Source organism: Salvelinus namaycush, chromosome 3 (genome assembly GCF_016432855.1).
Source record: "Salvelinus namaycush isolate Seneca chromosome 3, SaNama_1.0, whole genome shotgun sequence".
NCBI lineage: Eukaryota > Metazoa > Chordata > Actinopteri > Salmoniformes > Salmonidae > Salvelinus > Salvelinus namaycush.
The window spans coordinates 9,602,909-9,614,956 of NC_052309.1; the positions used below are offsets into that span (position 1 = coordinate 9,602,909).

The 12,048-nt window shown below is 46.4% G+C and overlaps 1 protein-coding gene across 2 annotated transcripts in view; it reads right to left on the minus strand.

Moving 5' to 3' along the window:
* LOC120044909 (rab GTPase-activating protein 1-like) overlaps positions 1-12,048 on the minus strand; it is a 161,748-nt gene that overhangs the window by 107,459 nt on the left and 42,241 nt on the right. For both annotated transcript variants that reach the window (XM_038989642.1, XM_038989640.1), the window contains 4 exons: positions 7,161-7,271; positions 6,497-6,666; positions 5,674-5,843; positions 4,496-4,655 (listed from right to left, as the gene is read on the minus strand). In XM_038989642.1, coding sequence (XP_038845570.1) covers positions 4,496-4,655; positions 5,674-5,843; positions 6,497-6,666; positions 7,161-7,271 — 611 coding nt within the window. The remainder of the gene's footprint in view (positions 1-4,495; positions 4,656-5,673; positions 5,844-6,496; positions 6,667-7,160; positions 7,272-12,048) is intronic.

Below are 12,048 nucleotides of genomic sequence, written 5' to 3' on the forward strand. Positions count from 1 at the left end.
ACAACTTTATTGTCCATCTTGCAAAATAAATGTATCTTTATGCTCTGCTCCAGAGACGAAAACTGAGAGTGAGTCCCAAGTTGTACCCTACTACCATCAGGCTCTGGTCAAACGTAGTGCACTATGTAGGGAATAGGGTGCCATTTGGGACGCAGACAGAGACAAAGGGATGACATATCAACACAGCTGAGCCTGGGTTAGAGTAAAAAAAACATGCTGTATGTATAGTGACTTACTAGACAGATAAACACACAAACAGTCATGCAGAGAGAGAATAGTGCCACAGGGTTCAATTCTCGGTCCGACTCTTTTCTCTGTATATATATATCAATGTCTCTCTTCCTGCGAGTGATTCCATGGTCCACCTCTACGCAGACGACACCATTCTGTACACATCTGGCCCTTCTTTGGACACGGTCTTAACAAACCTCCAAACAAGCTTCAATGCCATACAACACTCCTTCCATGGCCTCCAACTGCTCTTAAATGCTAGTAAAACCAAATGCATGCTCCTCAACCGATCGCTGCCCGCACCCGCCCGCCCGTTCTGACTTAGAACATGTGGACAACTATAAATACCTAGGTGTCTGGCTAGGCTGTAAACTCTCCTTCCAGACTCATTAAGCATCTCCAATCCAAAATTAAATCTAGAATCGGCTTCCTATTTCGCAACAAAGCCTCCTTCACTCATGCTGCCAAACATGCCCTCGTAAAACTGACTCTCCTACCGATCCTTCACTTCGGCGATGCCATTTACAAAATAGCCTCCAACACACTACTCAGGAAACTGGATGTAGTCTATCACAGTGCCATCCGTTTTGTCACCAAAGCCCCATATACCACCCACCACTGCGACCTGTATGCTCTCGTTGGCTGGTCCTCGCTACATATTCGTCACCAAACCCACTGGCTCCAGGTCATCTGTAAGTCTTTGCTAGGTAAAGCTCCGCCTTATCTCAGCTCACTGGTCACCATAGCAACACCCACCCGTAGCACGCACTCCAGCAGGTATATCTCACTGGTCATCCCCAAAGCCAACACCTCCTTTGGACGCCTTTCCTTCCAGTTCTCTGCTGCCAATGACTGGAACGAATTGCAAAAATCACTGAAGTTGGAGACTTATATCTCCCTCACTAACTTTAACCATCGGCTGTTAGAGCAGCTTACCCATCGCTGCAGCTGTACACAGCCCATCTGTACATAGCCCATCCCACCAACTACCTACCTCATCCCCATATTTGTTTTTCTGCTCTTTTGCACACCAGTATTTTATACTTGCACATCCTCATCTGCACATCTATCACCCCAGTGTTAATTGCTAAATTGTAATTACACTGCTCAAAAAAATAAAGGGAACACTTAAACAACACAATGTAACTCCAAGTCAATCACACTTCTGTGAAATCAAACTGTCCACTTAGGAAGCAACACTGATTGACAATAAATTTCACATGCTGTTGTGCAAATGGAAGTGCGCTGGCAGTGCTACTCCTTGCACAAAGGCGGAGGTAGCGGTCCTGCTGCTGGGTTCTTGCCCTCTTACGGCCTCCTCCACGTCTCCTGATGTACTGGCCTGTCTCCTGGTAGCGCCTCCATGCTCTGGACACTACGCTGACAGACACAGCAAACCTTCTTGCCACAGCTCGCATTGATGTGTCATCCTGGATGAGCTGCACTACCTGAGCCACTTGTGTGGGTTGTAGACTCCGTCTCATGCTACCACTAGAGTGAAAGCACCGCCAGCATTCAAAAGTGACCAAAACATCAGCCAGGAAGCATAGGAACTGAGAAGTGGTCTGTGGTCACCACATGCAGAATCACTCCTTTATTGGGGGTGTCTTGCTAATTGCCTATAATTTCCACCTTCTGTCTATTCCATTTGCACAACAGCATGTGAAATTTATTGTCAATCAGTGTTGCTTCCTAAGTGGACAGTTTGATTTCACAGAAGTGTGATTGACTTGGAGTTACATTGTGTTGTTTAAGTGTTCCCTTTATTTGTTTGAGCAGTGTACTTCGCCACTATGGCCTATTTATTGCCTTACCTCCTTACTTCATCTGCACACACTGTACACAGATTTCTCTATTGTGTTATTGACGGTACGTTTGTTTATCCCATGTGTAACTCTGTGTTGTTGTTTTTGTCGCACTGCTTTGCTTTATCTTGGCCAGGTCGCAATTGTAAATGAGAACTTGTTCTCAACTGGCTTACCTGGTTAAATAAAGGTGAAATAAAAAAATAAAAAAAATAGGGCACATAACAGGCTGGCTAGACAGGAGACAAACACAGTGGGGGGGATAGACCTAGCTGTCATACACCAAGACTAGCAAAGTGCAAACTGTACAGGGAGTAGAATAAGGCACAACAGACAGAGACTACCAGCCAATCCCCAAACAGAGAGGGAGAGACTACCAGCCAATCCCCAAACAGAGAGGGAGAGACTACCAGCCAATCCCCAAACAGAGAGGGAGAGACTACCAGCCAATCCCCAAACAGAGAGGGAGAGACTACCAGCCAATCCCCAAACAGAGAGGGAGAGACTACCAGCCAATCCCCAAACAGAGAGGGAGAGACTACCAGCCAATCCCCAAACAGAGAGGGAGAGACAACCAGCCAATCCCCAAACAGAGAGGGAGAGACTACCCCCCAATCCCCAAACAGAGAGGGAGAGACAACCACCCAATCCCCAAACAGAGAGGGAGAGACAACCACCCAATCCCCAAACAGAGAGGGAGAGACTACCACCCAATCCCCAAACAGAGAGGGAGAGACTACCACCCAATCCCCAAACAGACAGGGACAGACTACCACCCAATCCCCAAACAGAGAGGGAGAGACTACCACCCAATCCCCAAACAGAGAGGGAGAGACTACCACCCAATCCCCAAACAGAGAGGGAGAGACTACCACCCAATCCCCAAACAGAGAGGAGAGACTACCACCCAATCCCCAAACAGAGAGGGAGAGACTACCACCCAATCCCCAAACAGAGAGGGAGAGACTACCACCCAATCCCCAAACAGAGAGGGAGAGACAACCACCCAATCCCCAAACAGAGAGGGAGAGACAACCACCCAATCCCCAAACAGAGAGGGAGAGACTACCACCCAATCCCCAAACAGAGAGGGAGAGACTACCACCCAATCCCCAAACAGAGAGGGAGAGACTACCACCCAATCCCCAAACAGAGAGGGAGAGACTACCACCTAATCCCCAAACAGAGAGGGAGAGACAACCACCCAATCCCCAAACAGAGAGGGAGAGACTACCACCCAATCCCCAAACAGAGAGGGAGAGACTACCACCTAATCCCCAAACAGAGAGGGAGAGACTACCACCTAATCCCCAAACAGAGAGGGAGAGACTACCACCCAATCCCCAAACAGAGAGGGAGAGACTACCACCCAATCCCCAAACAGAGAGGGAGAGAATACCACCCAATCCCCAAACAGAGAGGGAGAGAATACCACCCAATCCCCAAACAGAGAGGGAGAGAATACCACCCAATCCCCAAACAGAGAGGGAGAGACTACCACCCAATCCCAAATCAACCAGGTCGTGTTCAGTAGCGCACATCATAGCAAAACGTTTTGAAATGGAAAATAGAAATCTGAATTTTGTTTTAAGGTTCAGCTGTGTGGATTTTCTGCCTGTCTAATCCTCTCAGAACTCAACAAGTGCCTAGGGGGTAGGGGAAAAGTACATTACATAGGCTGGGGGAAGAGACTAGGGATTGAATTGGGATAGAGCTACAGAGACAGGAGTGCAAGAAGGGTTATCATTTACTCCCCCTAGCACTGCTTCAGCAGAAAAGGGGCTATTCTCAAGAAAGTTTAACTTGCAATAATTGTGATATGTGGTTGTTTTAGCTACTTTTAAATTGTGGGAATATTACACCATATGCTAAATGACTAAAATATAAATGTTGGGTTGGATTAAAAAGACAGCATAGCAGGTGGGGAGGGATGCTCAGACGATAACTGGTAGTCTCTCCCTCTCTGTTTGGGGATTGGCTGGTAGTCTCTCTCTGTCTGTTGTGCCTTATTCTTCCTCCTTGTCATCGTCACGGGGTAATGGCACCACAGAGCAATGGGAGGGTTTACTTGCAATTATTGTGATATGTGATCGCTTTAACTACTTTGTAACCTTTATTTAACTAGGCAAGTCAGTTAAGAACAAATTCATATTTACAATGACGGCCTACACCGGCCAAACCCGGATGACGCTGGACCAATTGTGCGCCACCCTATGGGACTCCCAATCACGGCCGGATGTGATACAGCCTGGATTCGAACCAGGGACTGTAGTGATGAGATGCAGTGCCTTAGACCACTGCGCCACTCAGGAGACAAAACCTTTGTTGAATCCACTGGATAACAGCGTCTGCTAAATGACTAAAATATCAATGTAATGGGAACTAGGTCTTCTGGCCTCGATGGGACTTTCTGCTAAAAGATACATGTTTTTTACATGTATGGTAGCTCAGTCAGTCACCTTCCTCCTCATCATCCTCGGGGGGCGATAGCACCATGGATCCTTGGGAGGCAGACTGCAGGATGTTGGGGCTGGCTGTCGTCTTCTTCCTCTCCCTCTCTAACTCACTCTCCAGGCTCAGCACCTCGTACAGGGTGTCCTTGTTCCTCTTACGCTCCATCTGAGAAGGTGGGATAGGAGTCATGTACAGGGTCGAGACAATAGGTAACCGGTTTCATGGGTAAAGAGTCACATACACCCTTCCTGTCATGGATCTAAAAGCATTGGATGGTGTTGTTGTCCCTCTCTGGGAAGGGGGAGGGAAATGGAGTCACATACAAGCTCAAGACAATAGGTGACCACTTTAACTAGCAGTTACATTGTCAAAGAAAATATAAAAGAGCCTTCTCACAATTCATGTTGGGTTGACATAAATGAACACTAAAAGGTATGTTCGATGTAGATTATCCATTGGAAACCGACCACTAATGGTTAAGTGTCATAACAATATATATTCTTAATAGCACAACAATAAAAGCCAGGAAAAAGGGAACTAGTGGTTTCAGTGAGGTACAATGAATATAAATAGAGGATTATGTCAACTATTAAGTGATTAAAACTGTCTCAACTGTCTGAGTTTCAGCTAGAACCTCTCACCGGTCTGAGTTTTAGCTAGAAGTTCTGTCTCAAGTTTCAGCTAGAATCTCTGTCTCACCCGTCTCAAGTTTCAGCTAGAAGCTCTGTCTCACCCGTCTCAAGTTTCAGCTAGAAGCTCTGTCTCACCCGTCTCAAGTTTCAGCTAGAAGCTCTGTCTCACCCGTCTCAAGTTTCAGCTAGAAGCTCTGTCTCACCCGTCTCAAGTTTCAGCTAGAAGCTCCGTCTCACCCGTCTCAAGTTTCAGCTAGAAGCTCTGTCTCACCTGTTAGAGTTTTAGCTTAAAGCTATGTTTCATCTGTCTGAGTTTTAGCTAAAAGTTCTGTCTCACCCGTCTCAAGTTTCAGCTAGAAGCTCTGTCTCAAGTTTCAGCTAGAAGCTCCGTCTCAAGTTTCAGCTAGAAGCTCTGTCTCATCTGTCTGAGTTTCAGCTAGAAGCTCTGTCTCATCTGTCTCAAGTTTCAGCTAGAAGCTCTGTCTCACCTGTCTCAAGTTTCAGCTAGAAGCTCTGTCTTAACTGTCTGAGTTTCAGGTAGAACCTCTCACCTGTCTGAGTTTCAGGTAGAAAGTCTCTGTGTAGCTGCGTTTGCTGAATGGCCAGAAGAGCCTCTCGTTGGGGGAGCAGACTCTGACCCTGGTCTCCAGCAGGAAACGAACCGGCTCCTCCACCTCAGTGATCACCAGGTCCACCGCCGTCGTCATGTAGATAAACGTATCTGTTTGACATAACCCATAATCGCCATTAATATAACCCTTAAAGAAACCCTTATATCTGTGGTCAGGCGAGGTCTCCTGAGTGGCGCAGTGGTCTAAGGCACTGCATTACAGTGCTAGCTGTGCCACTAAAGATCCTAGTTCGAGTCCAGGCTCTGTCACAGTTGTGTTTCGGAGGACACACAGCTCTCGACCTTCGCCTCTTCCGAGTCCGTACGGGAGTTGCAGCGATGAGACAAGACTAACTACCAATTGGATACAACGAAATTGGGGAGAAAAAGTGGTAAAAGTACAACAACAAAAACATTTTGGAATAAAAAATAAATTAAATAAAACAACAAATGTAATAATCTGTGATCAGGTACTTGAACCCAACACTCATCAATGTAAACCTTAAAGTTGTGGACCTGTAAATGAACTTATTTGGAACACAAATATCCTCTATGACCAATACAGTAGCTGTGGTCGTAGCTATGTAGCGAGATGACATCAGCCAGAAAGCCAGCCACGGTCACGGCCACGGTCACGGTTGGCTATGAACTATCTGGGGTCATTATACTTAGAATGGTGGACATGTACAGACAGGACAAATACCAATGTTAAGTTGGCTCTACATAACAAGCTAGGCACACCACTGCATGATGGCCTGCTGTACCTTTGGGTGTCTCCTCGTTGACAGCCTGGAACTGGGGTGTGTTGGGATTCCAGCTCCCTGTGATGATGTAGGACTTTCCATCGGAGGACTTCCCCATTGACTCCAGGTCTAGCAGGTGCATGTCACTGTTCTTCACGTTCTTCCCTGGGCTCAGCAGTAGGCCGAAGCACCTGGAACACACGCACAGAACACACACACACACACACACACACAGAACACACGCACAGAGCGGAAGCACAGATCACACACACACACACACCTCATAAGAGTGGAACCAGGTGGAAAGCCTCAGCTGATTCATCTCTCACATAGTATCAGGGCTAGCTAGCTATATATCCTTCATAAAACAGAGGATAACAGAGCTCTCCAATTCCGGCCCAGTATAGGAAGTGTAAAATAACAAAGAGCCATGGAAATGAGATGACGGTGGTTCAAAACAACGTTATTAACCATAGAGAATTAGCAGGCTCAGAACAGAAACATCCATCTAATTCTCATGGCTGAACTGGGACACTTCAGCTCGGAAACAGACAGACATTAAACAGCGGTTGTTTATCAATTAGAACTGAATTACGGCCTGTTATGAAACCCAGGGAGACGTCCAGACTGAGAAGTCTCCGTGGTGGCAGGACTGTGTCATGTCTGCGTTGTGTGTATGTGTTACCTCTCTATAGACAGCTCCTTATTGGACGTCTGCTGTACGTAGATGAAGAGCTTCTTGTCCATTCCCGGACGCAGCTTGAAGCTGTTCTTGTCTTTGTCTTTCGCCACAGCGCTGGAAAAATAGAAAAATAAAGAGAAGTTCTTTCTCTGAAATGCTTTGGCTGGGATTGGGAGAGATCTTGCCTCATTGCCCTGAGAGTCTTTAGCTACATGAAATTTGCAACACCATACGCATGATGATAATATCCCACTTTGCGTTTGTTTATGCATTTCATTGATCTAACGTGATGACGCGAGCACTGATCATTCATTCTGTTTTGAATCGTAATGTTTTGAATGTCTGCCGGAATAGATGAGTCAACCTGATCAAAGCCCGACTCCTCCACCCAAAATATATTACACAAATCACAAAGAATTTCCACAGCACAAACTAACATGCTGTTAGATCCACCACACGGGAGCTATGAGCATGTAAGATCGTAAATACAGTAAGATACTCTGCAAAATAAAAACAGTGTCAACCGGTCTAAGAGTAATTCTGTAAATACACGTTTAACAAAACCGATACATTTGCTAATAAACACCATATTAGAGGGTGAAGACTGAACGGTAAGACAGTCCAAGTTCCTTAAAAAGGATCATTTCAGCTCTTCACACTCAACAATATTTTTTACAATCTTTGCATATTTTCTGAGTACTGTAGTCGTAATGTCTGTTCTGGGATTCCTGGAGCGTAACATGGTAATGACTTGCGTATTACTAGCTAGCGTGTGAACGCTGCTCTTAGATCTCAGCATTCCACAAACAAGCAACCCAAGGCTTAATGAGGAGGAAATATGCCCGTCTAAAAATAAGCAATGGGATTTTTATGTTTTCAAAACAACCAGTGTAGTATTTGGCTATTTGTGAGCTAAGGGAAGTGACTTGTTTGGTGGGAATTGGAAACAACCCCTGTCAGAGCCTGAGGAGAAGGACGGGTTAGATTTAGGGCTATGTCAGAGCCTGAGGAGAAGGACGGGTTAGATTCAGGGCTATGTCAGAGCCTGAGGAGAAGGACGGGTTAGATTCAGGGCTATGTCAGAGCCTGAGGAGAAGGACGGGTTAGATTTAGGGCTATGTCAGAGCCTGAGGAGAAGGACGGGTTAGATTTAGGGCTATGTCAGAGCCGGAGGAGAAGGACGGGTTAGATTTAGGGCTATGTCAGAGCCTGAGGAGAAGGACGGGTTAGATTTAGGGCTATGTCAGAGCCTGAGGAGAAGGACGGGTTAGATTAAGGGCTATGTCAGAGCCTGAGGAGAAGGACGGGTTAGATTTAGGGCTATGTCAGAGCCTGAGGAGAAGGACGGGTTAGATTTAGGGCTATGTCAGAGCCTGAGGAGAAGGACGGGTTAGATTTAGGGCAATGTCAGAGCCTGAGGAGAAGGACGGGTTAGATTTAGGGCTATGTCAGAGCCTGAGGAGAAGGACGGGTTAGATTAAGGGCTATGTCAGAGCCTGAGGAGAAGGACGGGTTAGATTTAGGGCTATGTCAGAGCCTGAGGAGAAGGACGGGTTAGATTTAGGGCTATGTCAGAGCCTGAGGAGAAGGACGGGTTAGATTTAGGGCTATGTCAGAGCCTGAGGAGAAGGACGGGTTAGATTAAGGGCTATGTCAGAGCCGGAGGAGAAGGACGGGTTAGATTCAGGGCTATGTCTTAATTGCCATAAAAAGCTGGGGCAGTATGTTTTAAGAGAAGGAGTGTTGATCCAGGATCAGGTTAGCCTTTTATATCTCAATCCTACACTGAGACACTTGATACATACGGCCCCTGTCCTCTCCTCCATCACTCTGATCTGAGAGAACTGATGAGCCTCCACCAATCTCCACCAATCAGTGCAGATGATGAGGAGATGGGGAGGACAGGAAGACACTGTAGACAATGACAGGGAGGAGAGGAGGACAGGACACATTTTTAAGCAATTGAGACAGAGCCTTGGAGGAGAAGCCATTAGTTCTAGAGACCAGATCCTGCTCTCATCCAAAAATTAAATAAAACCCAGCTCAGAGCTGACTAATAATAGGGCCTATGCCTGCCTGAAGAGCATCCGCACTCCCTTTCCATTCCAAGCAGGCATGTCTAGAGTCACCCTGTGACAGTCAGTGACTATCCTCTCTGTCTGTCTGATGAGCAGAACCAGGCTGTCTGATCTCCGGTCCAGTAGTGATGATTCCTATCCTAGGAGAATGTGTCTGTGTGTTGGCCTGCGCCAGTGTCACTCCGCTGGTGAATAAGCCTCTTTGTGAAACCAGGGTATCAGAGCAGAGACGGCCGGGCTGCTGGTCAGGGTGATAAATTAGTGGAAGCATGTCTACACTTCTAAGAAAGAACTCCAAAAGAAAAGAAAAAATAGACATTTCTATTTTTGTCATTTCCTTGTTCACTTAAGGGGCATATTTCTTTCAGGGAGTGAGATTGAATGCCATACATTTCAGTAGAGCTAATTCAGTTACTGGTGTGGTTTGAGAGGGGGAAAGAACCTTGTAAATAAGCAACAAATAGACGAGAGAATGAGGCCAGTGACGTTCTAAAATGTTCTAATGTAATATACAGTACAGTGCCTTCGGAAAGTATTCAGAACCCTTGACTTTTTCCACATTTTGTTACATTACAGCTTTAACTGTAACATGGCAAAAATAAATTAAAAAACATCTGCAGCAATCTACACACAATACCCCATAATGACAAAGCAATGCCTCGAAATTGAGCTCAGGTGCATCCTGTTTCCATTGATCATCTTTGAGATGTTTCTACAACTTGATTGGAGTCCAACTGTGGTAAATTCAATTGATTGGACATGATTTGGAAAGACACACACCTGTCTATATAAGGTCCCACAGATGACAGTGCATGTCAGAGCAAAACCAAGCCATCAAGTCGAAGGAATTGTCCGTAGAGCTCCAAGACAGGATTGTGTCGAGACACAGATCTGGGGAAGGGTACCAAAACATTTCTGCAGCATTGAAGGTCCCCAAGAACACAGTGGCCTCCATCATTCTTAAATGGAAGAAGTTTGGAACCACCAAGACTCTTCCTAGAGCTGGCCGCCCGGCCAAACTGAGCAATCGGGGGAGAAGGGCCTTGGTCAGGGAGGTGACCAAGAATCCGATGGTCACTCTGACAGAGCTCTAGAGTTCCTCCGTGGAGATGGGAGAACCTTCCAGAAGGACAACCATCTCTGCAGCACTCCACCAAACAGGCCTTTATGGTAGAGTGACCAGACGGAATCCACTCCTCATTAAAAGGCACATGACAGCCCGCTTGGAGTTTGCCAAAAGGCACCTAAAGGACTCTCAGACGATGAGAAAAAAGATTCTCTGGTCTGATGAAACCAAGATTGAACACTTTGGCCTGAATGCCAAGCGTCATATCTGGAGGAAACCTGGCACCATCACTACGGTGAAGCATGGTGGTGACAGCAGCATCATGCTGTGGGGATGTTTTTCAGCGGCAGCGACTGGGATACTAGTCAGGATCGAGGGAAAGATGAAAAGAGCAAAGTACAGAGAGATCCTTGATGAAAACCTGCTCCAGAGCGCTCAGGACCTCAGACTGGGGCGACGGTTCACCTTCCAACAGGACAACGACCCTAAACACACAGCCAAGACAACACAGGAGTGGCTTCAGGACAAGTCTCTGAATGTCCTTGAGTGGCCCAGCCAGAGCTGGGACTTTTCCACCTTGCTTCCTCAGGGATTCGAACCAGTGACCTTTCGGTTACCTGCTTCCCGCACCATACATAAACGTCCAAACACACGACAAATAGACGATGACAGCTCTAGTGTACAGATTGATAAGATTGATGTTCTAACATAAACCCTAATGTACCATCCAGTCCACGATGAACTCACATTTATCATACAGTCCACAATGAACCCTAATGTACCATCCAGTCCACGATGAACCCTAATGTACCATCCAGTCCACGATGAACCCTAATGTACCATCCAGTCCACAATGAACCCTAATGTACCATCCAGTCCACGATGAACCCTAATGTACCATCCAGTCCACAATGAACCCTAATGTACCATCCAGTCCACAATGAACCCTAATGTACCATCCAGTCCACGATGAACCCTAATGTACCATCCAGTCCACGATGAACCCTAATGTACCATCCAGTCCACGATGAACCCTAATGTACCATCCAGTCCACGATGAACCCTAATGTACCATCCAGTCCACGATGAACCCTAATGTACCATCCAGTCCACGATGAACCCTAATGTACCATCCAGTCCACAATGAACCCTAATGTACCATCCAGTCCACGATGAACCCTAATGTACCATCCAGTCTATGATGAACCCTAATGTACCATCCAGTCTATGATGAACCCTAATGTACCATCCAGTCCACGATGAACCCTAATGTACCATCCAGTCCACGATGAACCCTAATGTACCATCCAGTCCACGATGAACCCTAATGTACCATCCAGTCCACAATGAACCCTAATGTACCATCCAGTCCACAATGAACCCTAATGTACCATCCAGTCCACGATGAACCCTAATGTACCATCCAGTCCACGATGAACCCTAATGTACCATCCAGTCTATGATGAACCCTAATGTACCATCCAGTCCACAATGAACCCTAATGTACCATCCAGTCCACGATGAACCCTAATGTACCATCCAGTCTATGATGAACCCTAATGTACCATCCAGTCTATGATGAACCCTAATGTACCATCCAGTCTATGATGAACCCTAATGTACCATCCAGTCCACAATGAACCCTAATGTACCATCCAGTCCACGATGAACCCTAATGTACCATCCAGTCTATGATGAACCCTAATGTACCATCCAGTCTATGATGAACCCTAATGTACCATCCAGT